The sequence below is a fragment of the Protopterus annectens genome, chromosome 16.part0 (genome assembly GCF_019279795.1).
Source record: "Protopterus annectens isolate FY-2018-M chromosome 16.part0, PAN1.0, whole genome shotgun sequence".
In the NCBI taxonomy this organism is placed as follows: Eukaryota; Metazoa; Chordata; order Ceratodontiformes; family Protopteridae; genus Protopterus; species Protopterus annectens.
In genome coordinates this window covers 454528798-454553184 of record NC_056750.1, presented here as the reverse complement: position 1 = coordinate 454553184, position 24387 = coordinate 454528798, and the positions used below count along the sequence as shown (strand labels likewise).

General features: G+C 43.1%; 1 protein-coding gene across 2 annotated transcripts in view; it reads left to right on the top strand.

Annotated features, from left to right (window-relative positions):
• RABGAP1 (RAB GTPase activating protein 1) overlaps positions 1–24387 on the top strand; it is a 4144188-nt gene that overhangs the window by 865583 nt on the left and 3254218 nt on the right. For both annotated transcript variants that reach the window (XM_044058459.1, XM_044058460.1), the window contains one exon: positions 3911–4021. In XM_044058459.1, coding sequence (XP_043914394.1) covers positions 3911–4021 — 111 coding nt within the window. The remainder of the gene's footprint in view (positions 1–3910; positions 4022–24387) is intronic.

The following is a 24387-nucleotide window of genomic DNA, read 5'->3' as shown; positions in this document are numbered from 1 at the left end:
TCTTGGAAGACTGTACTTTTGTTGGCCCTTCTGCCAGATGGTTGTCTGAGCTTGAGGCCCTTATTGCTGTTCCCCTTTTTTTAGTTTTCCATAAGGGCAGGGTGTCTCTTCATTTGCCCACTTCTTTCTCTTTTCTGCAATCTGCTAGTGAGAAGGTTTTGCTCAGTTTGGATGTGCATTGTCAACTCATTTTTTATGGATAAGACCAAAGCTTGTCGCAGATCTGATCAACTTTCTAATTCTGACTATCCAATTTAACCTGCTCCATTATTTTACCAGAACATAAAAGTAAGTAGGTAAACCGTTTAACCCTCTACTATTCCAAAACGAACTTAATGCATGTGACTGGAAACCTCTAAAAATACTCCCACTAGAGGAGGCTGTCAAATATCTTAACTCTAAATTTCTTGCAATCCTAGATGTGCATGCACCTAAACGATCTATTAGAATAAAATCCAAACCAGCCCCCTGGCTTACAAAAGAGACTAGACAAAAAATTCTACTTAGAAACAAAGCTTGGGCTAAATGGAGAACTAACAGAACTTCCCCTGAACAACAAACTTTTAGACAGCTAAGAAACATAACTAAAAAGCTATACTCTCTGACAAAAAGAACTACTATTGTAAACTACAACAAACACACCAGAACAATCCTCAAAAATTTTGGACTAACATTAACAGGCTCCTCAACCCTGGTCACTCTAGCACACCAGCCCCTCATGATGCTGATCAAAATACCCCAAATCAAATAGCCAACAACTTCAACACCTACTTTACAGAAACTATACAATCCCTAGCTTGCCAGCTTTCCACTGATAACACAAGGATCCCATCTTCCTTAGCTGGATCATTACCAACATTTACATTTCAGCCTATCTCAACCACTTTCATCTGTAAAATCTTACTAAAACTTAAGCCTTGCACTCCTTCAGCCGACCAGTTACCTCCTGAATATTTACAAAAAGCAGCCAAAGTTATTGCCTTCCCCATATTCATCCTACTTAACAGAACCATTAATGAAGGAATTATTCCAGACATCTGGAAAATCTCCCACATCATCCCCCTACATAAAGGTGGTAAATCCTACAATTACTCTAATTATAGACCAGTAGCTCTGCTATCACCTCTAGCTAAAATCATGGAAAAGTGCATTCACCACCAGCTACTAGATCGCCTAACTAAACATGACATACTGGCTAAGTGCCAGCATGGCTTTAGGCCATTTCATAGCACTACCACCGCTCTACTCTCTTTCACTGACTCCATTTATAGGAATCGTAATAACAACATCCTCTCTTCTGCTCTCTTCATCGACCTTTCAAAGGCTTTTGATATGGTTAATCATCCACTGCTTATAAATACTCTTGAACTTCTTGCTGTAGATACCCCAGCTATACAATGGTTCAAGTCTTACCTTAACAATAGGCAACAGGCAGTTCTTTGGGAAAACAAACTTTCATCCCACCTGCCAATCACCCTTGGAGTTCCCCAGGGCTCCATTTTAGGACCTCTTCTTTTCTCACTATTCATCAACGACCTTCATATAGCAGTCCCTGAAGCTACCTGTATTCAATATGCCGATGATTCCACACTTACATGTTCTGCCAACTACACTTCTGATCTTCACTCTCTAACTCAAAAAGTATTCAACTCAGTAGAAGACTGGTTCCGGAAACGCTGTCTCCTTTTAAACACCAAAAAAAAACAAGCTTCTACTCTTCACACCTACCAATAGGTCCTCTCCCATAAACTTCTCTATTAAATCTAACAATGGTACCCTCATCTTTCCCGATCCTACTACCAAACTATTAGGAGTTACAATTGACAACAACCTCAACTTCGATAACCATATAAATAACACCATTCAAACAGTGAACAGAAAAATGGGCTCCTTATATCGAATTAAACCCTTCTTAACTCCCATAGCTAGAACCACTATTGCCCACTCTCACTTAGTCTCAGGTCTTCTCTATGCTTCTCCTATTTATACTAATCTAAAGAAAAATAATCTTCTCAAACTGTCTAACTCCTATAACAATATTGCCAGATTTGCCACTGGAAATGCATTTCGAACACACCACTGTCTGAATCTAAAGCAGCTAGACTGGCTTGAACTCCCTAACATGCTAACTTATTCCCAACTCACCATTGTTCATAAAATATTTTACCAACCAAATAATACTCCAATACTTGCTAACCTCATTACCCCTTATAATAATTTAAATTCCCTACGCTCTTCTAGCAAACTACGTGCTAGCATAAGTAAATCCAATAACTTGTCAGGCGACAGCCTATTCTCCAATACTGCTGGGAAACACTGGAACCTTCTACCTACCGACTTAACACTACTACCTTCACTGTCGCTCTTTAAGCAAAAACTCGAACGTCACCTAAAATCACTCTGGTTATGCCCCTGCACTAACCCAGATTAATCTACTACCTATCCTGTTTTTATCTTCTTACTGCCTATGGATAAATAATCATACTCTATATACCCTTCTGTATGCTAAATCTGGTCATTGTAAAACTTATATAACCACAAGCATTTAAGTTAACTACAATGGACTGTAGTGTATCTTTACATATCATACGATTATATGACTGATATGACTTTATACTCACCTTTTTAGTATTGTACTATTTAATAACCTTCTTCTTTATTTTAAATACTTATTATTTTAATTGTTATACAATTTGATATTTCATTTTGTGCTATGCTGGAGCTTTTCTCCCCGGGCCTCTACTGAAAATGGAAATATATCCAGTTGGACTAGCCCGGTCAACAAAGTAAAATAAAAATAAATAAATAAATAAAAATAAATAAATAAAAATGTCCAATGTAATAGTGCTGTAAGTTCATGCTCAAGTGTCAAGTCAACATTACTAATCCCATCTCCTCCTTGTGCTTTTTTTGGATAAAATTTGTGTAGTTCGTTTTCAGTATAATCTAATTTGATTTGAGTATCTGACGTTGATTCCCTTTGTGGAGTCATACTGCTTTGCCTAAGATTTTGTAACTGTAATTTGTTGTCTGAGAATAAATAGTTAGGGTATGTTTGAAGACTTTACACTTTTGCTTTAGTAATTTGATTTGGTAACTCCACCATTAAGGTTTATTGCAGCATCTTCTGCTGTTTATGCCTTGCAATGATTAATTTATAGTTGCAGTTTGAAGTGCTTTAGGGGACTATAAACAGTTCACCAGTATCTGGTGAGGGGAAGTATGTGCGCACATGTGTGTGTGTGTGTGTGGGGGGTACTACACAGTTCCAGTTTATTGATACATGGTGTTTGTTTAGAATACCTTACATGCTATTTGAAAAATCCTTAAATTAGGTAAATTAATATTTATTATTCCATCTGTATTTGCTTACCAAGCAACCATTCTGTATAAACTGCTTAGAAAGGTTTCGTAGTTCATTTTCTGTTTTTACTTTAGTCTCATCGACTAGCCTGCTATTTTTTGTCCTCTGCTGACTTGAGCTTTGTCATTCTCAGTTTTTTTGGGTGCACTACAAACTACTTTTTGCAGTTAATGTATTCCACACAGATCACTTCATATGTCAAGCATTTTATTTACTTGTCTTCATTTATTGTTTATGTACTTTCCAAACTGGTTTAAACAAGGACAGTGCTTGTCTTTTGAAGGTCTTAAGAATACTCAACAGCTGTTGGGTTTTGAAGATGCAGTTTCCTTAGTGAAGTGACAGATCCCAAAGTATAATACGTTTGTAATACTAACTGCAGTTTTGGTTTATCAGAACTGCTACTTATTTCTTGTCTAAAAAATGAAGTTTTTCAGTTACAAGCCACTAAATACATACATTAGAGTTGAGTAAAAAGACATATGAGCATAGGCATTTAATTTGTAGTTTAGATTTAATTTTAATAAGCCCATTCTATGTTTTCAGTGCTGTCCCCAAAGAAAAAGACAAGCAGTGTTTTAGACTTCGTCAAGGAGTGGACAAGAAGATTTTTATTTATGTACAGCAGACATCTAATAAGGAACTGGCTATAGAAAGGTAATGTCTTTTTTATTAGATCTTAAGTTGTTGAATTCCAGTGTAAATATTTTGTTTGTATGTTAAATTCCAAAGTGAACGTTGTATGCACAGAAGTAATTTGTATTAACAGTGCTGTATATTAAATATATGATCTAATAACAAAAAAGGTTTGCAGTAAATTCTCAGGACTGATGCCTCTGGTGTAAGGGCTACTTGACAATTAAAAATTTCCCAAGTTTCTAACCTCCCCTCCCCGTTTTATAATGTGATGTTACCTATCTCTAGGTGACCTTTATATGGATGGACCCATGTGAATTTGCTAGAAGCAACATCTGATTGACCAGTCAGATTTGCAGGCCTCTTGAAATGTCATGATGTGGACTGTCCCTTCTGCATCAGCAGAACATAATTTTGAATCTCTGAATTCAAGGTTAGCAAGATAAACAAGAGTATGTGAGAAATAAATGCAGTGAAGAAAAAAGGTAATTCTAGAAGAGTGGACTTGAGGCAATAACTTTTCTGGGTTCTTTGACCAGTCATAATTACAAAAGCGTCCTCCCACCTTCTTGTAGAGCAGACTAACCTATTTCTGAAAAAAAAAAAATGGACAAATACGAGTCTTTGATATTATTTCAAACAACAAAACAGAATTCAGAACCTTCCTCCTCTGATGAGGAAGCCTGCAGTTCCAGAGGATCTGCTGGTATTGTCCTTGCCCCTCTTCAGTATCCTACTGGCTCGGGAACCAGTAGTACTTCCATCCGAAGAGGAGAGGAAAAGGTTTTACTCCAAGGTGTTTCTAGTTTTAAAGAAAAACAGGCCATGGGGCCATACTCTAGATGTTCAGAACCTTCAGAAAAGAAATCGTCTCTAAAGTTCAGAATGCTTACCTTGTAATTCCTTCTCTCCTTGTTGATGCCTGAAAATGTTGCAGTCGTTTGGCAACTTAAGATCACTTACCTAAATGTGCCAAGATAAATAGAGCATAGGAGATTCCTCGAATTCAGAGAAGAGTATGGTCACTTACTTTTCACCTTTTTACTTTTTGTTCTGTGCTTCTCCCATATCTTCCACATATCCTCTGACGCCTGAGGACCAAAAACATTCACATTTAACCTGTATTTGCACAGTTGCATTCTGTTGGCCCAGTGCATTGATGAACTGCAGGAAAATCTCCAGTATACACAGCCCTTTCCTGAACTTAAGAAACTTTCTAGCAAAGTCTGCTCTGATAACCCATCACTCCCAAAGTCTTTCTGCCAGCAGTACCAGATAGCCTTCAGTAGGGTCTCTTGCTTCCTGAAAAAGTCTTGCTTCTAGGGTATTTTCATACAGCAGTAACAGAGGACTACCATCACAGCAAACCATTTCCCCAGGACAGCTACATGATAGCTATCATTGTAATGGTACCACCTGGTAAGACTCATTATGTAGCAAGTTCAGTAGTACCTTAAAAAGGTGGTAGCAACACAAGCAACCCCTAGGGGAGAGTTCTTCCAGAATCTGGGCTAGTATGGATAAAGAAAGCTTTTCGTCTGCATTCTTGCAGTACACTCCTGACAGCCATTGCATTATACATGGCAGGGACAGACACCTCCAACCTTAAGCTGCAAAATCAGTGGACAAAGAAACTGAATACTCGGCATGTCAGCATCAAAGGAATGTTATTGGCATTTCAAGATGTCCTTCTGTTCATATGCTTCAGTATTCATCACATTAGGGAGTAGTCCACTCCAGCTGACTCGTACGTCCGGCCTGCATACAGACGTTTACACGCTACTGCGAGGTATGTGTGTCTCCGCATACGTAGGTAATAGAGACGTGGGGTATAAAGTGGATGTCAGCACGTATCAACCTCAGAACTTCTCTGAGCCCTGCTAGATCAACTGCTCCAGATGTTTGGTCACCATATTGGTGGTGATTCCTAAGTCAGATAAGTACCCCATTGGGTTTTTTTTCTTGCTTAATTCTTAGTGCTACAGTGTGTTTGTTTTATGGTGATGTCAGGTCAGCTATGAAGGGCAAAGTGTCAGTGTGGAAGGCAGATTCCACATAAAGATGCCCATGACTACTTCCTCTTTTGTCTAGGCCCAGGCCATGATCACACTGCTTGCGTTATCTGCACATCTTTCATCCTCAAGATTCTTAAAAGCTGCTTAGCTTCGCTTAAGCTCTACTTAGAGAATCAGCACGTTAAGCAGTTTGTATGGGAGATGGAGATGACGTTGGGTCCTTTGGATGAGCCAAATGTGAAGAAGGCCAATTAGCCTTGGCCTGATGTTACTGATGCACCCTCTGTTCCAGACGTCCCTTTCGTGGCTGATATAAGGCTGGAAGCTGTGGCAGACATGATGGATGTCCCTTTAGTGGGTGTCACTGTGGAAACCCCCAAAGGAGTCCACTGGCATGTCCTTGAGAGAAATGCAGGCATCCGACTCTGGTATAAAGTGGGAACCGTGGCGCGTGATACCCAAAGGTCCGCATGGTGTCACGCAGATCACGGTGCATGAGAATGTAGTGTTGGACATAGTATAGGCTGACGTCGGGCCCTTCCATCACATGGAAGCCCCTAAGAAGAAAAAGTTAAAAACAAAGCAAGTTACTCCTGCTCCTCAACAGCAAGCTCCTGATTGGCAGGCTTTTTCACCAAGCCTTTTCAGTGCTTTCTTGGCTCTATGCTAGCGCTCTCCCTCTTCTATTCCTCTGTAGACTTTCTGTCCCTCCTCAGCTTTTAAGAGGGTTACTGCCGATACCTCTTCTGATGAAGAGACATCCCTAGGAGTTGCATCTTTAGCATATTCCACCCAAATTGCTTCTTCCTGGGGTATGCCTCCCCAATAGAGGAATCTAATGGTACAGATTCCCCTGGAGAGGACATTTCCTTTGGGGAGACTATTCAAAAAATGAAGGATTTCTTCAAGTCGGATTGCTCACAAGGCTCTATACAAAAGCGGTATTATGACCGCTTGCAAATGCATTCTCCATCACCCTCTGCCATCCCTGCAGTTCTGCATGCCTTCCTGGATGCCTTTATTGCTGCATCCAAGTGCCCAGACTCCTAACCCACATCTCCCAAACACCCAGACAGGTTCTACAAGGTGCCTGAAGACTTCAAGCTCTATCTACCATTTCAGTTTTGGTTTCAGTGGAGAAGACTTTCAAATTGTTACCTTCCACTTCCCTGTTTTTAGCTGATAAAAAGTGCAAGGTCATGGAGAGGCTGGAAAAAAAGTCTGGCCTTCCGGGCAATCAGTTAACTCGACCCACATGGCCAAGTACTCCTTGACTCTCATCTCAGATGCAGGGAGTCTTCTCTTGGAGTTCTCAGATTCCTCTGCCAAGGCTAAAGTAGCAGCTATCCTTAATTCCTCTGCCCAGGTAACTAGGCAGTCGCTTAAGTGCAGTTATGATGCTGCAGATGCCTCAGCAAGAGCGACATCCTCTGGTTCAGTTCTTAGGAGATATTCTTGGCTGAAGTTACAGCCTTCAGCTTATGACTTAAAGGCCAAATTGATGGACACCCCCTAGATAATAAAGCATTATTTGATAGCTCGCCTGCCAAGTTACTCAAATCCCTACAGGAAAAAGGTGAGGAACTTCAGGACCTCAAGCATGTCCTTGATGTTCTTCGTGTTTCACTGTTGCAGTCATTATATTTGGGTAATCTGCTGGCAGGTTGCCCTCAGTCGGCCTGAATAACAAAGTCTTGGGTCCTGCGTTGGTTGCTGTCTCCTCTTCCATGACATCAGGTCGTCAGGGGTATAAAACATGCAGCCAACGCCATTTTATTCCGTCTTTCTTGCTGTGAGGTGCCCACAGTAGAAGCAGTTCGCAAGTGCTGGTCGGCAGACTCCTGAAATTTTCGTATTTAAGTTTCAGAATTGAAGTCTTCAAACTAAAGCTAAGTACCCCGTTGGGGAAACTTTTTCTTGCTTCTTACCAATGTCAGTAAAAGTTAATAATTGCATTACTTGTGGGAAGCAAATACCTCCTAAGGATTTTGACTTGTACTATATTCCTTGCCTAGGCCCAGATCACAACGTGCCTTGCTGTCATTTTTTTACTAGATTTAACCAACGCACTGTTAAGCATCAGTATATTTTTGCTTCTAAATATTTTGGTGCAAGATTTAATTATCCTGAAATGTTGTCGGTTAGCAATCAGACTACTGGAGTTAAAAAAAAAAAAAAAAAAAAAAAAAACACAAAGAAAGACAGAGACAGACCGTCAAGATCCAAAACCGACTGCCGGCTCAGTGAGGAGCCCCTGATACCCACTACTTTGAGACCCATTCAGAGTCCGGTATGCCGCGAGATTCTCAGAGTATTGAACCTGTGGATGTCTCTTCCTTGGATGGGTCCGGAGCCACTGAGCAGGCACTGGCTTCTGAGGGTGTTTTCAGGCCTCAACATTTTTAAATTAAACTGATGCCAGCAACAAAAACAAGGTGAAAAACAACTTCCATGTCTAAAAAACTGACGCATGAGCCACGTGCTCAGGCCCCTATGCCTAAAAAACAGATGATCAAAATGGCTGAGGATTTAATCCCCCCCCCGAGGCCTAGGCAAGGCACTGATTATGAATCTTCAGATCAGGTTTCCATTTCTTCTGATTACTCTTCTGATCAGGAATTTTCTATTCCACCCTATGAGGATTCTGATGCAGAGGAATCCATCCCATCTGCATCTCCTCCTGAGGATTACTCTTTTGGAGAGACTTTTCATACTTTAAGGGAACATTTTCACTGGGAGAGACGGGACTTCTCTGAATCAAAAAAGAGGCTTAGGGATTTCCTTCTTCCTCAGCATAGGCCTTTGGCAATACGTCTGGTATTAGACATTGTTGATGATGTGTTCTCAGAATCAAGCATGGCTGCTGATTCCCTGCCTCTGGCTCCTAGTAAGCCAGACAGATATTACAGGGTTCCTGACTCCCACAAATTTCTTTTCAAAAATCCTGCTGCTGATCCTGAGACTATTTCTCAAGGGTGTAAAGGCCTCTACAGCCAAAAATCCTACCCATTTTGATAGAGATTCCAGGGCGCTGGATAGATGGGGGAAGAAGGTTTAAACGCATGCAGCCTTGTCAATCAGGGCTTTAAACTGCCAGTTTCATGTGCTTAAATATTAACAGCATGTTATGGGCTTACTGAAACAGAAAATTATGTTGATTTCTGATGGTGTGGAAGATAAGGAGTTACAGGAATTATTGCATTCAGCAGAACAGGTTGGAAAGCATACTTTGCAATGTGGTTTTGACTCCTTGGAGGCCTCTTGTAGGGCCACCGTTACTGGATCTGTGATTAGAAGGCATGCCTGGCTCAAGGAGCAAAATCTGTCTGATCATGTTAAAGCTAAATTGTTGGATGCCCCTTTGCAGCATGATACTCTGCTAATAAGGCAGAAGAGGTTTTAAAGAAAATGGAAGACAAAGCTAAATCTTTGCAAACTGTAAAAGATTTCTTGCAAGTGCAGCCACCCAGGTTCAGTAGGCACTGGCCTACAAAAATTCGGTCCTTTCCTGTGTCCAACAAAGCCAATCAGGGCAAATCCAGGCGCTCAAAAGGCTCCAGATACCAATCGCAGGGTTCTTGCAGGTCAAAGCAATGGGGTGCCTCCACCTCCAAATCTGGAGGAAACAAAGTACATCCCTACAGTAAGCAGTCTCAATGACTTTCCTCTACCATCACCAAGCACTTATCTTTTGGCAGCCCCCTTGGGGGGGGGGGGGACTAGCACTTCATGCTCAAAATTGGCAGTTAATTACCCAGGACAAGTGGGTATTAAACATAGTATCCCAGGGGTGCAGATTTCATTTCCATACTTTGCCAATTCCAAATGATCTGCCACAAAACCAGTGGGCAGAGGCCCAGAAACAAGTCAAGTCCCTCATGGATATGGGGGCTAGTCAACTGGTACCAGAAAAGGAAAAAGGACAAGGTTTTTATTCAAGACTTTTCCTGGTACTCAGAAAAGACAATTCATGGCATCCAGTACAGGACTTATCGATTTTGAACACGTTCTTGGACATTCCAAAATTCAAAATGCTGACTTTACAACAGCAACTGGCTGTGTTTCGCAGGAATGCTTGGTTAGTAACTCTAGACTTAAAAGAGGCATACCTGCATATCCCAATAAGGGAATCATGCAGAAGATACCTCTGCTTCAAAGCAGGTTTTTTGCATTACCAATTCTCTGCACTGCCCTTTGGCTTATCTACTGCGCCCAGAGTCTTTGCAAAGTGCCTGACACCAGTAATTGCATTCTGCAGACAACGAAACATTCAAATTTATCCTTATCTGGACGATTGTTCATTCAAGCAGAGGACAAGGACACTCTTCTTCATCATCTGGCATTTGTAAAAAGGCTTCTAGCATGCCTAGGGTACACCATAAACAAAAATAAATCACAGCTGGTACCCTCTCAAATAATTACATTCCTGGGTGCAAGCTTGAATACAACTGCCCAGATGGCTTACCTCACGTCAGACAAAGGCAACTGACAACGTACTTCAAACAAAATGGCAACAAAAACCCAGTTATCTGCAAGACAAATTCTGCAGGCTTTGGGGTTCATGGCATCCTGCATTCTGCTAATTCCATATGCGAGACTGCAAAAGCAGAAACTTCAATGGTACCTAAAAAGTTTATGGAGTCAACATTGTCGCAGTCTGGAAACAATGATTCCTCTCATTCCCTGCCTACAACAGGAGTTTCTTTGGTGGGCAGAGACATGTCACCAAAACAAGGGACTGACATTCACTCTACCCCCTGCCACCCAAACCCTAACTACAGACGCGTCAGACTATTCTTGGGGGGGGGCCCACCTGGCAGGGAGATGCATTCAGGGCAAATGGAGCCCAAACCAAATGCATCTGCATATCAACCAGAAAGAGATGCTAGCTGTTCAGAATGCTCTGACAGCCTTCAAGGACTTACTTCATCCAGGACAACTACTGATAAAGACGGACAGCACCACAGTTATGTGGTATATAAACAAGCAGGGGGGTACACATTCCTACCCCCTTTGCAGACTAGCCATGGCCTTGTGGAACACAGCCTTGACTTAACAAATACATTTTCAAGCTCAGTTCCTGCCAGGAAAGCAAAATACTTTGTCAGACCTAAGCAGAAATCTTATGGACCTGCATGAATGGAAACTGGATCCACAAATCTTCAGCATGTTAACACATAAATGGGGGAGCCCAGACATAGATCTGTTTGCTTCTCCCCAAAATTATCAGTTGGACAAATTCTGCAGAAGAACTCATCACAAAAAAGCATGGAAAATGTGGATGCCCTATCCTTCAGCTGGAAAAACCTATCAGTCTATGCCTTTCCACCTCTGCCTCTACTCTTCAAGGTCTTACTAAAAGTCAGACAGGAAAAAACAAAAATGATCCTAATTGCTCTGGACTGGCTTCGCCAGCACTGATACCCACTTCTAAGGAAATATGTCTCACCTTCCTCCATGGTACTTGCCTCAAATACCTCATCTATTGTCTCAGCAGAATTGTCAAATTCTGCACACTCTGCTCCAAACTCTGAATTTTGCAGCATGGCTAATCAACTAATTATTCAAACACCACCTCTCAGTAAATATGTGATGGATGTCATTTTGGAAGCTGGAAGGCCTAGTACTAGAAAATCTTATGCTGATAAATGGAAGAGATTCTGTGCTTGGAACCAAGCACAAGGAATAGACACAGCAAAGCCCAATATTCCTCAGATTTTACAATATTTGACTGAGATGCTTGACAAGGGTCTATCTTTTTCATCAATAAAAATCCATGCCTCTGCCATCTCGGCTCATTCCAACACAGAGCCTCCCCTCTTTTCTCATCCTCTGCTTAAACAGTAACTTAGAGGGGCCAAAAATGTAAGGCCTCCCAGAAGATCACCAAATCATGCATGGGACCTCCATTTTGTGCTGGAAAACTCACCTTGCCTCCTTTTGAACCAGCAGCTACTGTGGATATAAAATTTGTATCTTGGAAAACAGCTTTTCTCTTGGCAGTCTCTTCAGCAAGAAGGGTTTCAGAACTACAGGCTGTCATGGCAGTGGAGCCTTTTATTATATTTTACCCAGACAGGGTGTCCCTCAGGACCAATCCTTCTTTTATGCCTAGGGTGGTATCCAGTGTGGCTCTTAACCAGACCATTCACCTGCCAACATTTTACCCAAATCTGCAGAACAAGGGGGAGCGGATTCTGCATTCATTGGATGTACACAGACAACTAAGATTCTCCTTAAACAGGACCAAATCTCTAAGAAAGTCTGAGCAACTACTGATAGCATTTGCTTCAGGGTTAGAGGGGAAGGCTATATCAAAGCAGACTATTTCTAAGCGGATAAGCCAGTGCATTCGTTTCTGCTATTTGCATCTTGGTAAACCTGTGCTCAAGGGGATCAGATCACATTCCACCAGGGCTGCCTCTACTTCAGCAGCTTTTCTCAGAGGGGTCCCAACCAAAGACATTCTAGAAGCTGTAACTTGGAGCTCTGTTCATACGTTCACAAAGCATTATCATTTACCTCTCTTCTCCAAATCCAGGGCAGGCTTTGCCACTGCAGTCCTGCAGGGCCCTATAGCCACTCCGAATGCTGTTTAGTTCCATCCTCCCATCCATAGCTTTGGGATTCTACCCAAATATAATGACTGCAACAGTGAAACACGAAGAACATAGTACAGTTGTGTACACTTGCCATAAACGTAGATGTTCGAGTGTATTCACTGTTGCAGTCCGGGTTACCCACCCGCCATCCCCCTTTCTATACCTTTTCTTTCCATCACTATACTCAAAAGCCTTTGTGGTGTATTTGCTTTATATTTTTGCTCCCCATTTGGGGGGCACCTGACATCTAAGGCAAGAAAAACTGAATAAAATGGCGTCGGCTGCATGTTTTATACCCCTGACGACCTGACGTCATGGAAGAGGAGACAGCAACCGACGCAGGACCCAAGACTTTGTTATTCAGGCCGACAAAGGGCAACCTGTCAGCAGATTACCCAAATGTAATGACTGCAGCAGTGAATACACTCGAACATCTACATTTATGGTAAGTGTACACAACTGTACTTTCCCCCTGTCCCCATGTTCAAAAGGAATTATCATGCAAAGATGGCCTTTGTTAGGAAACCTGTTTTATCTGCCTCCTCAAAGTCTAAGAGGGGCACTAGGAAACAGGAATAGTCTTCTTCTGAATCTGCTGCATCTACTCTCTCCTGTAAACACCCTTTTCAGCCCCATTCTAAACCTGGTAGCCTGTGACTGTCTGCCTCCAGGGCCATCCACCCCCTTTCCGTATCCCAATCTCTTACTGCTTGGAATTGGATCATCCAGGACTCTTGAGTCCTTTCCATCATCCAGAAAGGATACTTCATAGTGTGGGAAAATTACCCTTCTTTCAGAGGCATTCCACATCCACCAAAAGAACGAATGTTTCTTTCCTCAGGTCATTTCAGACCTTCTTTCACAGGGGACAGTCCAAGAGGTCCCTACATCCCAATGAGGGAAAGCTTTCTATTCCAGGATGTTTTTAGTTCCCAAGAAGGATGGCCCTTGGAGACTCATCCTGCACCTTTTTCATCTGAACACCTTCCTGAAAGTCCCCTCTTTTCAAATGCTGACTCTGCCATCTTTTCTTCATTGATTCTCCCTCAAGCATTCATGGTGTCTTTAGACATCAAAGACACTTATCTTCACATCCCCATTTATCCTTTGTTCAGGACATTTTTGCGTTTTTCTGTTGCTTCATTACATTATGTGCTTTGCCCTTTGGTGTATCTATGGCACCAAGAGTCTTTACAGAATGCTTGGCTCCTGTCATAGCATTTTGCAGACTGTAGGGAATTCAGATCTTCCTTTACCTAGACGACCTTTACCTAGATGACCGTATCCAAGCCAGTCCTCAGACCGACTTCAGGAAGATCTTACCTTCACTCTCTCTCTTCTGGAGAGCCTAGGCTTCTCTGTAAACTATCAGAAACTCCTCGCTGAGCCCCTTCCAAGACCACATTTTCCTGGGTTGCAGGATCCAAACAAAATGGTGGCTTCACTGCCCACAGAAAAGGTACTGTTTCTGAATACTTATTTCCAGAGGGTCTTACCCCTTTAATCTCTGTCTGCCAGGAAATTCCTACGTATATTGGGGTTAATGGCATCTAGGATCCCAATGCTCCTGTCGGCCAAGTTACACACAAGGAAGATTCACTGGATGTTCGCAGTCGGCCCGAGTTCCAAAGTCTTGGTCCGGCGTCAGTTGCTGTCACTTCTTCCCTGACATCAGTGCACCAGTGGTATATAAGAGGCATCTGACGCCATTTTCTTCAGTCTTTCTTGCTGCGCGGTGCCCAAAGCAGAAGCAGTTCACAAGTGCCGGTCGGCCGACACCTGAGATTTTCAAATCGAATTTCAGTCCGAAGTCTTCAATAAAGCTAAGTACCCCATTGAGGAACCTTTTCTTGCCTCAGTCCGATGTCAGAAAAAGTTAACAACTGCATTTCTTGTGGGAAGCAAATACCTGATAAAGACTTCCATTTTTATTGTATTCCTTGCCTAGGCCCAGACCACGACTTCACAGGTTGTCGGTTTTGTGCTAAGTTTACTAACTATCAAATGCTGTTTTGACTTCGCACGGCATTACTTTGGTAGGAAATTTAATTATGTCATGCCGTCGGAGCAGCCGACAACTGGCATGCATAAAAAACATAAGAATAAGGACAGGCAGCCTAGGACCAAGCCGGACTCCGAGGCCTCTGCTGGGCCTGTCGCCGGTTCTCCGGTTTTCAATGAGGCGCCTATGCAGCCCCTGACAACCTCAGAATTGGAACCCCAGACAGCTGCAGATTCTCAAGTGGAGTGTACTAGGCCGTCGCACCCATCTTCATTAGGCCCTTCGACACCGGAGCAGAAGGAGATCCCGGTACAGTAGAAACACCTTCGGTTGCAGAAGGTGTCTTCAGACTGACTGCACTCACTATTAAATCTTATGCTAAGCTTAAAACTCCATTAAAACCAAAAAAGACTGTACATCAGTCTCCAGTTAAAGGCCCCATGCCTAAGAAACAGATACTTAAGATGGCTGAAGATTTGATTACCCTAATCAGGGGTTCTCATCCCCCTCCAGATAAAAGACCAAGACAAGAGGAGGATTATGCTTCCTCTGACCAGGTTTCAATTTCCTCAGATTCTTCTGAGGAACAGGATTATGCTTTTCCCCCTTATGAAGACTCTGATGCTGAAGACTCTATTCCCTCAGCATCTCCCCCTGAAGACTACTCCTTTGGGGAAACTTTACATACCATGAGGGAACATTTCCACTTGGAAGGCCAGGACTACTCTGATTCTAAGAAAAGGCTCCGAGAGTTCTTTTTACTAACCAGCACAGACCACTTGCTATCCCTCCAGTTTTAGACATTGTGGATGATGTTTACTTGGAGTCTAGTCTAAATCCAGACACTCTACCTCCTGCTCCAGCCAAACCAGTCAGATACTACAGAGTACCTGACTCGCACAAATTCCTTTATAAAAGCCCTGTGGCTGACCCAGAAACAGTTTCCCAGGGTCCCAAAGGGGCTAAAGCTTCTATGGCTAAAAATCCTGTGCCCTCTGAAAGGGATTCCAAAGCCCTAGATAGATGGGGAAAGAAGATATACACCTCAGCTACTCTGGCTATGAGTGCATTAAGTTGTCCGTTTCACATGCTGAAATATCAGCAATTCCGAATGTCTCAAAAACCAAAAATGACCACACATTCTGAACAGTCTGAATTCAAGGAAATGCAGGATCTGTTGCATGCAGCTGAACAGGTGGGCAAACATACTTTACAATGTGGATTTGATTCATTGGAAGCTTCCTGTAGAGCAGCTGTTACTGGGTCTGTCATACGTAGACATGCTTGGTTAAAAGAACAAACCCTACTAGATCATGTTAAAGCAAAATTATTGGATGCACCTTTACAGCAGGATGTATTATTTGGTGACAAAGCAGGAGAGGTTTTAAAGAAAATGGAGGATAAGGCAAAGTCTATGCAGACAGTCAAGGATTTTTTACAGGTACAACCCCCTCGTTTCAACAGAAATTGGCCAACAAAAAACTGGTCCTTTCCAGCTTCTAACAGATCACAGAGGGGCAAATACAGACGGCCAAGGGGCAGAGGTCAGTCACAAGGCCCTTACAAACCTCGCCAATGGGGTACTGCTATCCAGAAAGGAGGAGAAGACAAGCCCCAAGCTAGCAGAAGACAAACACAATGACTCAACCCTCAAACTACCAAGCATATCTCTCTTGGCAGCTCCCTTGGGAGGAAAATTAGCACTTTTTGCAGACAACTGGCACATCATCACAAAAGACAAATGGGTCCTAAACATTGTCTCACAAGGATACAGATTCCACGTTCATACCTTGCCAAGGATAAAAGAAATGCCAAACCTGCCACCAAATCAATGGGCAGAGGCACAAAAACAAATTACAGCTCTCATGGACATGAGAGCCATTCAACAGGTACCTACACAGAAGCAAGGACAAGGATTTTACTCGAGACTCTTTCTAGTCCCAAGAAAGGACAAAGCATGGAGACCCATTCTGGATCTTTCAATTCTGAACTCCTATCTGCAAGTACCAAAATTCAAGATGCTAACACTACAGCAGCTTCTTCCCATGCTGGGCAAGAAGGCTTGGCTAGTAACGCTGGACCTCAAGGAGGCATACCTGCATGTCCCTATCAGACAAAATTGCAGAAGATACCTCCTCTTCATTGCAGGTTCAACCCATTATCAATTATCTGCACTGCCCTTTGGCTTATCTACTGCGCCCAGGGTCTTCACAAAATGCCTGGCACCAGTAATTGCATACTGCAGACAGAGGAATTCAAATATACCCATACGTGGACGACTGCCTTATTCAAGCAGAAAGCAAGGACATTCTTTTAAAGCATCTGGCAATTGTCAAACACCTTCTAAGTTGCCTAGGGTACACAGTAAATGAAAAAAAATCAAAACTAGTGCCCTCACAAAACATAATATTCCTGGGTGCCAGCTTGAATACATCGGCCCAGATGGCTTATCTCACGCCAGACAAGCAACAACAGCTGACTCAATATTTCAAAATAATGGCAACAAAGACCCAACTCCCTGCAAGAAAAATTCTGCAGGCCTTGGGATTCATGGCATCTTGCATACTACTAATACCATTTGCAAAACTGCATATGAGGAAATTACAATGATACCTGAAAAGCGTATGGACTCAGCACAGCCACAGCTTGGAAACAATGATACCACTCATTCCCTGCCTTCAACAGGAGTTTCTATGGTGGGCACAGGCATGTCACCTCAACAAGGGTCAGCCTTTCACCTTACCCACAGCCAGGCAGACTATGACAACAGATGCATCGGACTGTGCCTGGGGAGCACACATGGCAGGACAGTGCATTCAGGGCAAATGGAGTACAGATCAAAAGCATCTGCATATCAATCAAAAAGAAATGCTAGCAGTACAGAAAGCCCTAACAGCTTTAAGGGACCTCCTACACCCAGGACAACTAATAATAAAGACGGACAATACCACAGTAATGTGGTACTTAAACAAGCAAGGGGGCACACATTCCTACCCCCTATGCAGGCAAGCAATGACCTTGTGGAACACAGCACTGTCTTACCAAGTTCAACTACAAGCACAATACCTGCCAGGAAAGAAAAACACATTGGCAGACGACCTAAGCAGAAACATCATGGATCCCCACGAGTGGAAACTAGATCCACAAGTATTTGCAATGATAACTCAAAAATGGGGACAACCAGACATAGATCTGTTTCCCAACCCCCAAAACTACCAGCTTCAAAAAGTTTGCACAAGGACATTCCACCCACAAGCTTGGAAAGTGGACGCCCTCTCATTCAGTTGGAAAACATTAACAGTGTATACCTTTCCTCCACTGCCTCTTCTAGCAAAGGTACTGCTGAAAGTCAGATTAGAGAGCCCACAAATGATACTCATTGCACCAGATTGGCCACACCAGCACTGGTATCCACTGCTAAGGAACATGGCCCACGGCCCACCATGGATTTTACCTCAAATTCCTCACCTGCTAACCCAGCGAGACAATCAGATTTTACACAGCCAGCTCAAGACTTTAAACCTGGCTGCATGGCAAATTACCTAAACAACCTGCCAACACCTCTATCCAAAGCTGTTATGGATGTCATTCTGGAGGCCAGGAGGCCCAGCACCAGGAAAGCCTATTCAGACAATGGAAAAGATTTTGTGCCTGGAACCAGGCTAAAGGCCAAAATCCCATTGATCCAAACATTCCTCAGATTCTACAATATTTAACTGAGATGTTGCACAAAGGACTTTCCTTTTCATCTATTAAGATCCACGCCTCAGCAATTTCAGCTCATTACAACACGGATCCTCCATTATTTTCACATCCACTGTTAAGACAGTACCTCAGAGGGGCTAAGAACATAAGACTGTCCAGGAGAGCACCAACACCTACTTGGGATCTCAACTTTGTTTTGGAAAACCTTACACTGCTGCCCTTTGAACCAGCTTTTTCAGCTGATTTAAAATTTCTTTCATGGAAAACTGCCCTGCTACTAGCAATAACTTCAGCTAGAAGAGTCTCAGAGCTACAGGCACTAATGGCAGTGGAGCCTTTCCTCATTTTTCATCAAGACAGAGTCTCTCTATGAACTAACCCTTCCTTTTATGCCAAAGGTGGTATCCAGTGTGGCCCTAAACCAAACAATTCATTTGCCCACCTTTTTTCTAAATCCCCAGAACAAAGGAGAAAGACTCCTGCACTCTTTGGACATTCACAGGCAATTACGTTACTACTTGGATAAAACTAAGGCTTTCAGAAAATCTGACCAGCTCTTTGTATCCTATGCTGCAGGATCACAAGGAAAAGCTATCTCAAAACAGACCATTTCAAGATGGATAGGACATTGCATACGTTTCTGCTACACGCATCATGGGAAACGGGTACCTTCTAACATTAGGTCCCACTCCACCAGGGCTACAGCTACATCAGCAGCCTTTCTCAGGGGTGTGCCAACCAAGGATATTCTGGAAGTTGCAACTTTGAGTTCAGTGCACACCTTCACCAAACACCATCACTTACTTCTATATTCTAAGTCTGCAGCTGGATTTGCCACTGCAGTTTTGCAGGGCCTACTAGCTTCTTCTAACCCTGTTGAACTCTACCACCCATCCTTAGCTTTGGGATTCAACCCGTGTGTGATGACTGCAGCAGGGTAACACGATGAACATAGTACAGTTTTGTACCTACCATAAATGTAGATGTTCGAGTGTTCACCCTGCTGTAGTCCAGGTTACCCTCCCTCCATCACCTCTGAACTAGCTGGACTTATCTGTACCTTTCTATCCTATACAACCTCTGTGGTGTATTTGCTTGTGCCTGAAAGTATTGTTTTATTTTTATATGTACATTTTTATATAGCACTATATATATTGCCTACCTATTGGGGGCACCTGACATCTGGGGCAAGAAAAACTGAAGAAAATGTCGTTGGTTGCCTCTTGTATACCCCTGGCGCACTGACGTCAGGAAAGAAGCGACAGCAACCGACGCCGGACCAAGACTTTGGAATTCGGGCCGACTGCGGGACCGCCTGACGGCAGGATAAACCAAGTGTGATGACTGCAGCAGGGTGAACACTTGAACATCTACATTTATGGTAGATACAAAACTGTGCTTCCATAAAGATGGTCTGGATGCAGCACTCCCACCCCGTGGGATTTCATGATTCCACTTCTGCCGTGCATAAGAAAGGAGCTGGACTGGTGGATCCTACAGGTGACCAAAAATCCTGGTCTCCTCCTCCAGCCACCCTTGCCTTGTCATGAGTTGTACACAGACGCCTCAGACACAGGATGGAGTGTAACCCTACAGTCCTGGAGGGTCAGGGATATTTGGACTCCCAAACAAAGGAATATATTGGTGTCAAAGTGATGAGGGCTCTCATTTTTTCCCTACAGGTCTTCAAATCCTCGCTAATGCCAGGGATGTTGAGGTGGTTTACAGATAACACTTCGGTCCTTTGGTACATCAACAAGCGGGGGGAATTAAGTCTTACCTCTTGTGTAGATATGCCCTGCATGCCTGGGAATTAGCTTTACAAAGCCAAGTTGTCTGTACAGGCAGTTTACCTCCCTTCAGCTCAGAATGTGATAGCAGACTTGCTAAGCAGGTCCGTGACCCATTCCCATGAATGGATGTTACACAGAGATGTGTTTTTGGACCTGATCCATCATTGGGATATACCTCAAGTAGATATTTTTGCCTCCCTCATAAACAGGCAACTTCCAGAATTCTGTGCCAGAGTCCCACACCCCTTGGCCTGGAAAGTGGGTACTCTATCCTTTTCATGGAAGTGAATGTTTTGTATGCATTCCTCTCTTTGCCTCTTCAGAAGGTCCTACTGAAAATTTAGCAGGACCAACCAAACATCTTGCTGGTGACACCCTTTTGAATAAGGCAGCAATTGATTTCCCCCCCTTCTTCTGCACTTAGCCAGGCAGTCATCACAAGTTACCCCCCAGGATGGATCTACTTACACAGGACAATGGAGCCCTAATACATCCACAGCTGTCAACTCTCAACCTGACTCTGTTGGTGATAGCGTTTTAATCCCCTTAGACGCCTGTTCTCAGAGGATATGCTTCACATTCTGCAGGAGGCCAGAAAACCCACTACTAGGAAATCCTATGTTTCCAAATGGAAAAGGTTTTCCATCTGGTGTCGCAAGAAGGACCTACAGCCGCTATCAGTGGATGTTCTGGTGGTATTGCCCTACCTGTGTGAACTGATGAAGGGTGGCCTCGCCTATTCTTCATTGAAGGCCCATCTTTCAGCCATTTTGGCTAGTCTGCCCTTGTCTCCTCCCTTTACCTCTAGATTAGAGGTTAAACTGTTTCTTAAAGGTGTACTTCATATCAGACCACCAAGGAAACTAATCCCTCCTCCTTGGGATCTCAGTTTTGTGCTTGAGAAGCTTACATTGGCCCCCTTTGTGCAGCAAACTCCTCTTCCTTGCAGCACTGCACATGGAAAACAGTTCTACTGGTGGCCATTACCTGTGCCAGAAGGGTCTCTGTGCTGCAGGCTTTGAAGTCTAACCCCCCCCCCCCCTTTACGGTCATCCACAGAGGTTGGGTATTTTTACTACTAACCCTTCCTTTATGCCGAAGTAGTCAACAAATCATCCCTTAATCAGTCTGCTTCCATTGAGAGGATTTTGCACACCTTAGATGTGCACAGGCAACACGGATATTACCTTGACAACAAAAATTATCTGTAAATCTGAATAACTGTTAGTGTCCTATCACTCAAGGGCCCTGATCAACTAGTTTCCAAGCAAACAATTTCTTTCTGGATCTTTAAAGCTATTTCCTTCTTTTAGCTAACAGTAATAGCCTCTCTTCCCCAGTGTGGGCACACTCCACCAGGGCAGTATCCTCCTCTGGGGCTTTCTTCATAAAGCTTAGACACTTGTTCTATCCTGGAGGCAGCTACCTGATCCTCTGTTCATACCTTCACTAAACATTATAAACTTGATGTCTTTTCCAGGTCCAGGGCTGGATTTGCCAGAGCTATTCTTCAGGGTTTTGTAGAAAAAGCCTCTGCTCCCCCTCCCTCTAATCCTTCCCAAGCTTGAGCTTTGGCGTTTTCCCCAACGTGATGAATACTGCAGCATATGAACAGAAGAACATATAAGAGTTGTGTAAAATTTTACCATAACCATAGATGTCATCCTCTTCTGTATGCTGCAGTATTGTGGGCCCCCCACCTACCCCCCTGATGCTTCCCTGGTGATATGTTTTTCACCTAGGCTCAGGCTGGTGCTTGGTGGCATTTCAGTTCTGAGGTTGGTGCAGTAACATGTAAACTTTTGTATGCAGGCCGGACATACGAGTCAGCTAGAGGCGTACTGCTCCCTAATGAGATGAATACTGCAGCATATAGAAGAGAAGGGCAACTATTTTTATGGTAAGATTTTACACAACTTTTCTTTCTGAAGGCATACAGACAGATTTAGAACCCATGAATCCTTCACCTTACCAAAAAAAAATACCATGGTCATGTGCTGCTTAAGTATGAGAAAGCATAAAATATACATGCAGAATAGACACAAACTTGAGAGTTCACCTTGTGTCCAAGTTGAATCTCTGGCCTTGCACATTCCTCCAGAAATCAACAGTATACATTTACTCATAGCAAATTAATTATCAGAAACCATTTTTGCAAGTATCTAAAAATTCAAAAAACAAACTGGTGAAAAAAACACACTTGCAGGTCCAGCGCTATTAAACTCCTGGATTCAGATAAATGTGTGGACACATCTATCTGAATCCAGGAGTTTAAAGGCGCTGGACCTGCAAGGGTGGTTTTTTCACCATTTTTGCAACCATCTTCAGAAGGCTGGCAAACTTGGCAAGTGGTAACAACAGACTAGTTCTTCTCTGCTACCAACCATTCATTTGCTAAGTTTTGCTCAAGATTCCCATACAAAAGGGCATGGTGGGTGGGTGCCTCCCTTTCCTGGTGGAGAGCTCTGCAGCAGGTAATGGCATACTTTTTCTTCCTGGTTCTTTTCTGTCCAGGGCAGCTTTGGTTTTTACTCCTAGTGGTAGTTGAAGGGGTCTGCTTGCACTCTGCTTCAGTTGGTAATGACCCATCAGTCATACAGAATCAAGGCTATTGTGGAGAAGAAAGGCTCCAGGGCCTCAGGCTCACTGCATGAATGATCTGACAATTCTTATCAAGCACCCTTTTTTTTTCCTCCAGAGGATGATTTGATCAACATTATGAAGACCAAGAAACTTGATGCAAGGAGGAAGTTGCATGTGGTTAATGGGTATTTTCTTCTTTTGGTGTAAACACCGTCATACAGGGCCTGGTTCAGCAGGACTTCCCTGTTATTGCTCTGTCAGAACTTTTTTATAGTAGAAGTACATATTTAAACCATTTAGTTTGCCTTTCTCTGGATCTGTCCCCTGGCGCATGCCTTTAAAACATATTTGTATAGGAGTACCACGTTTCTCTCCATAAGAAGGACTGTCCTTCCTTGGGACGTTAACTTTGTCTTAGAAAAGTTAAGCTTTGGTCAGCCTGAAGTATGCCTCTGGTTAACCATTCCTTTTGTATGAAGTGTTTGAGTTGCTGGCTTGAACTTATTCCTTCTAATGTTCGTTAATTCTCTTAACTTCCAGTGGTTGCACCTTCTGCTTTGTGACAAAATGAAGTAGAGTTGTAAGTGTTCACATAGAAGTGTAAATGGCAAACTGGTGAGTGCAAATTTGTCTTTATCGATGTAGTGTTCATTAGATTTTTGTCTTGTACTAGATTTTATAAATCATCTTCTTTTGGTTGCTCCCGTTAGGAGTCACCACAGTGGATCATCTGTTTCCATTTCTTCCTGTCCTGTGCATCTTGCTCTGTCACACCAACCACCTGCATGTCCTCTCTCACCACATCCATAAACCTTATCTTAGGCCTTCCTCTTTTTTTGTTACCTGGCAGCTTCATCCTTAGCATCTTTTTCCCAGTTTTCTCTGCATCCCTCATCAGCACATGTCCATAGTAACATAATCTTGTCTCCAAACCTTCCAACCTGGGCTGACCTTCTAATATACTTATTCCTAATCCTGTCCACCCTCATCACACCCAGTGGAAATCTTAACATCTTTAACTCTGCCACGTCCAGTTCTGACTCCTGCCTTTTTGTCAGTGCCACTGTCTCCAACCCATATAACGTAGCTGTCTCACTACCCTCTTGTAGATTTTCCCTTTTACTCTTACTGGTACTCTTCTGTCACAAATTACTCCTGACACTCTTCTCCACCCACTTCATTCTGCCTGTACTCTCTTCTTCATCTCTCTTCCACACTCACCATTACTCTGAACTGGTGATCCCAAGTATTTAAACTCATCCACCTTTGCCACCTCTACTCCCTGCATCCTCACCATTCCTCTGTCCTCCCTCTCATTCACACACATATTCTGTCTTAGTCCTGCTGACCTTCATTCCTCTTCTCTCTAGAGCATATCTCCATCTCTTCAGGGTCTCCTCCACCTGTTCCCTACTCTCACTACAGATCACAATGTCATCTGCAAACATCATAGTCCATGGGGACTCCTGTCTGATCTCGTCTGTCAACCTGCCCATCACCATTGCAAATAAGAAAGGGATTAGAACTGATCCTTGATGTAATCCCACCTCCACCTTAAACGCATCCGTCACTCCCACCGCAGACCTCCCCACTGTCACACTACCCTCGTACATATCCTGTACCACTCTTATATACTTCTCTGACACTCCCGACTTCCTCATACAATAGCACAACTCCCCTCTAGGCA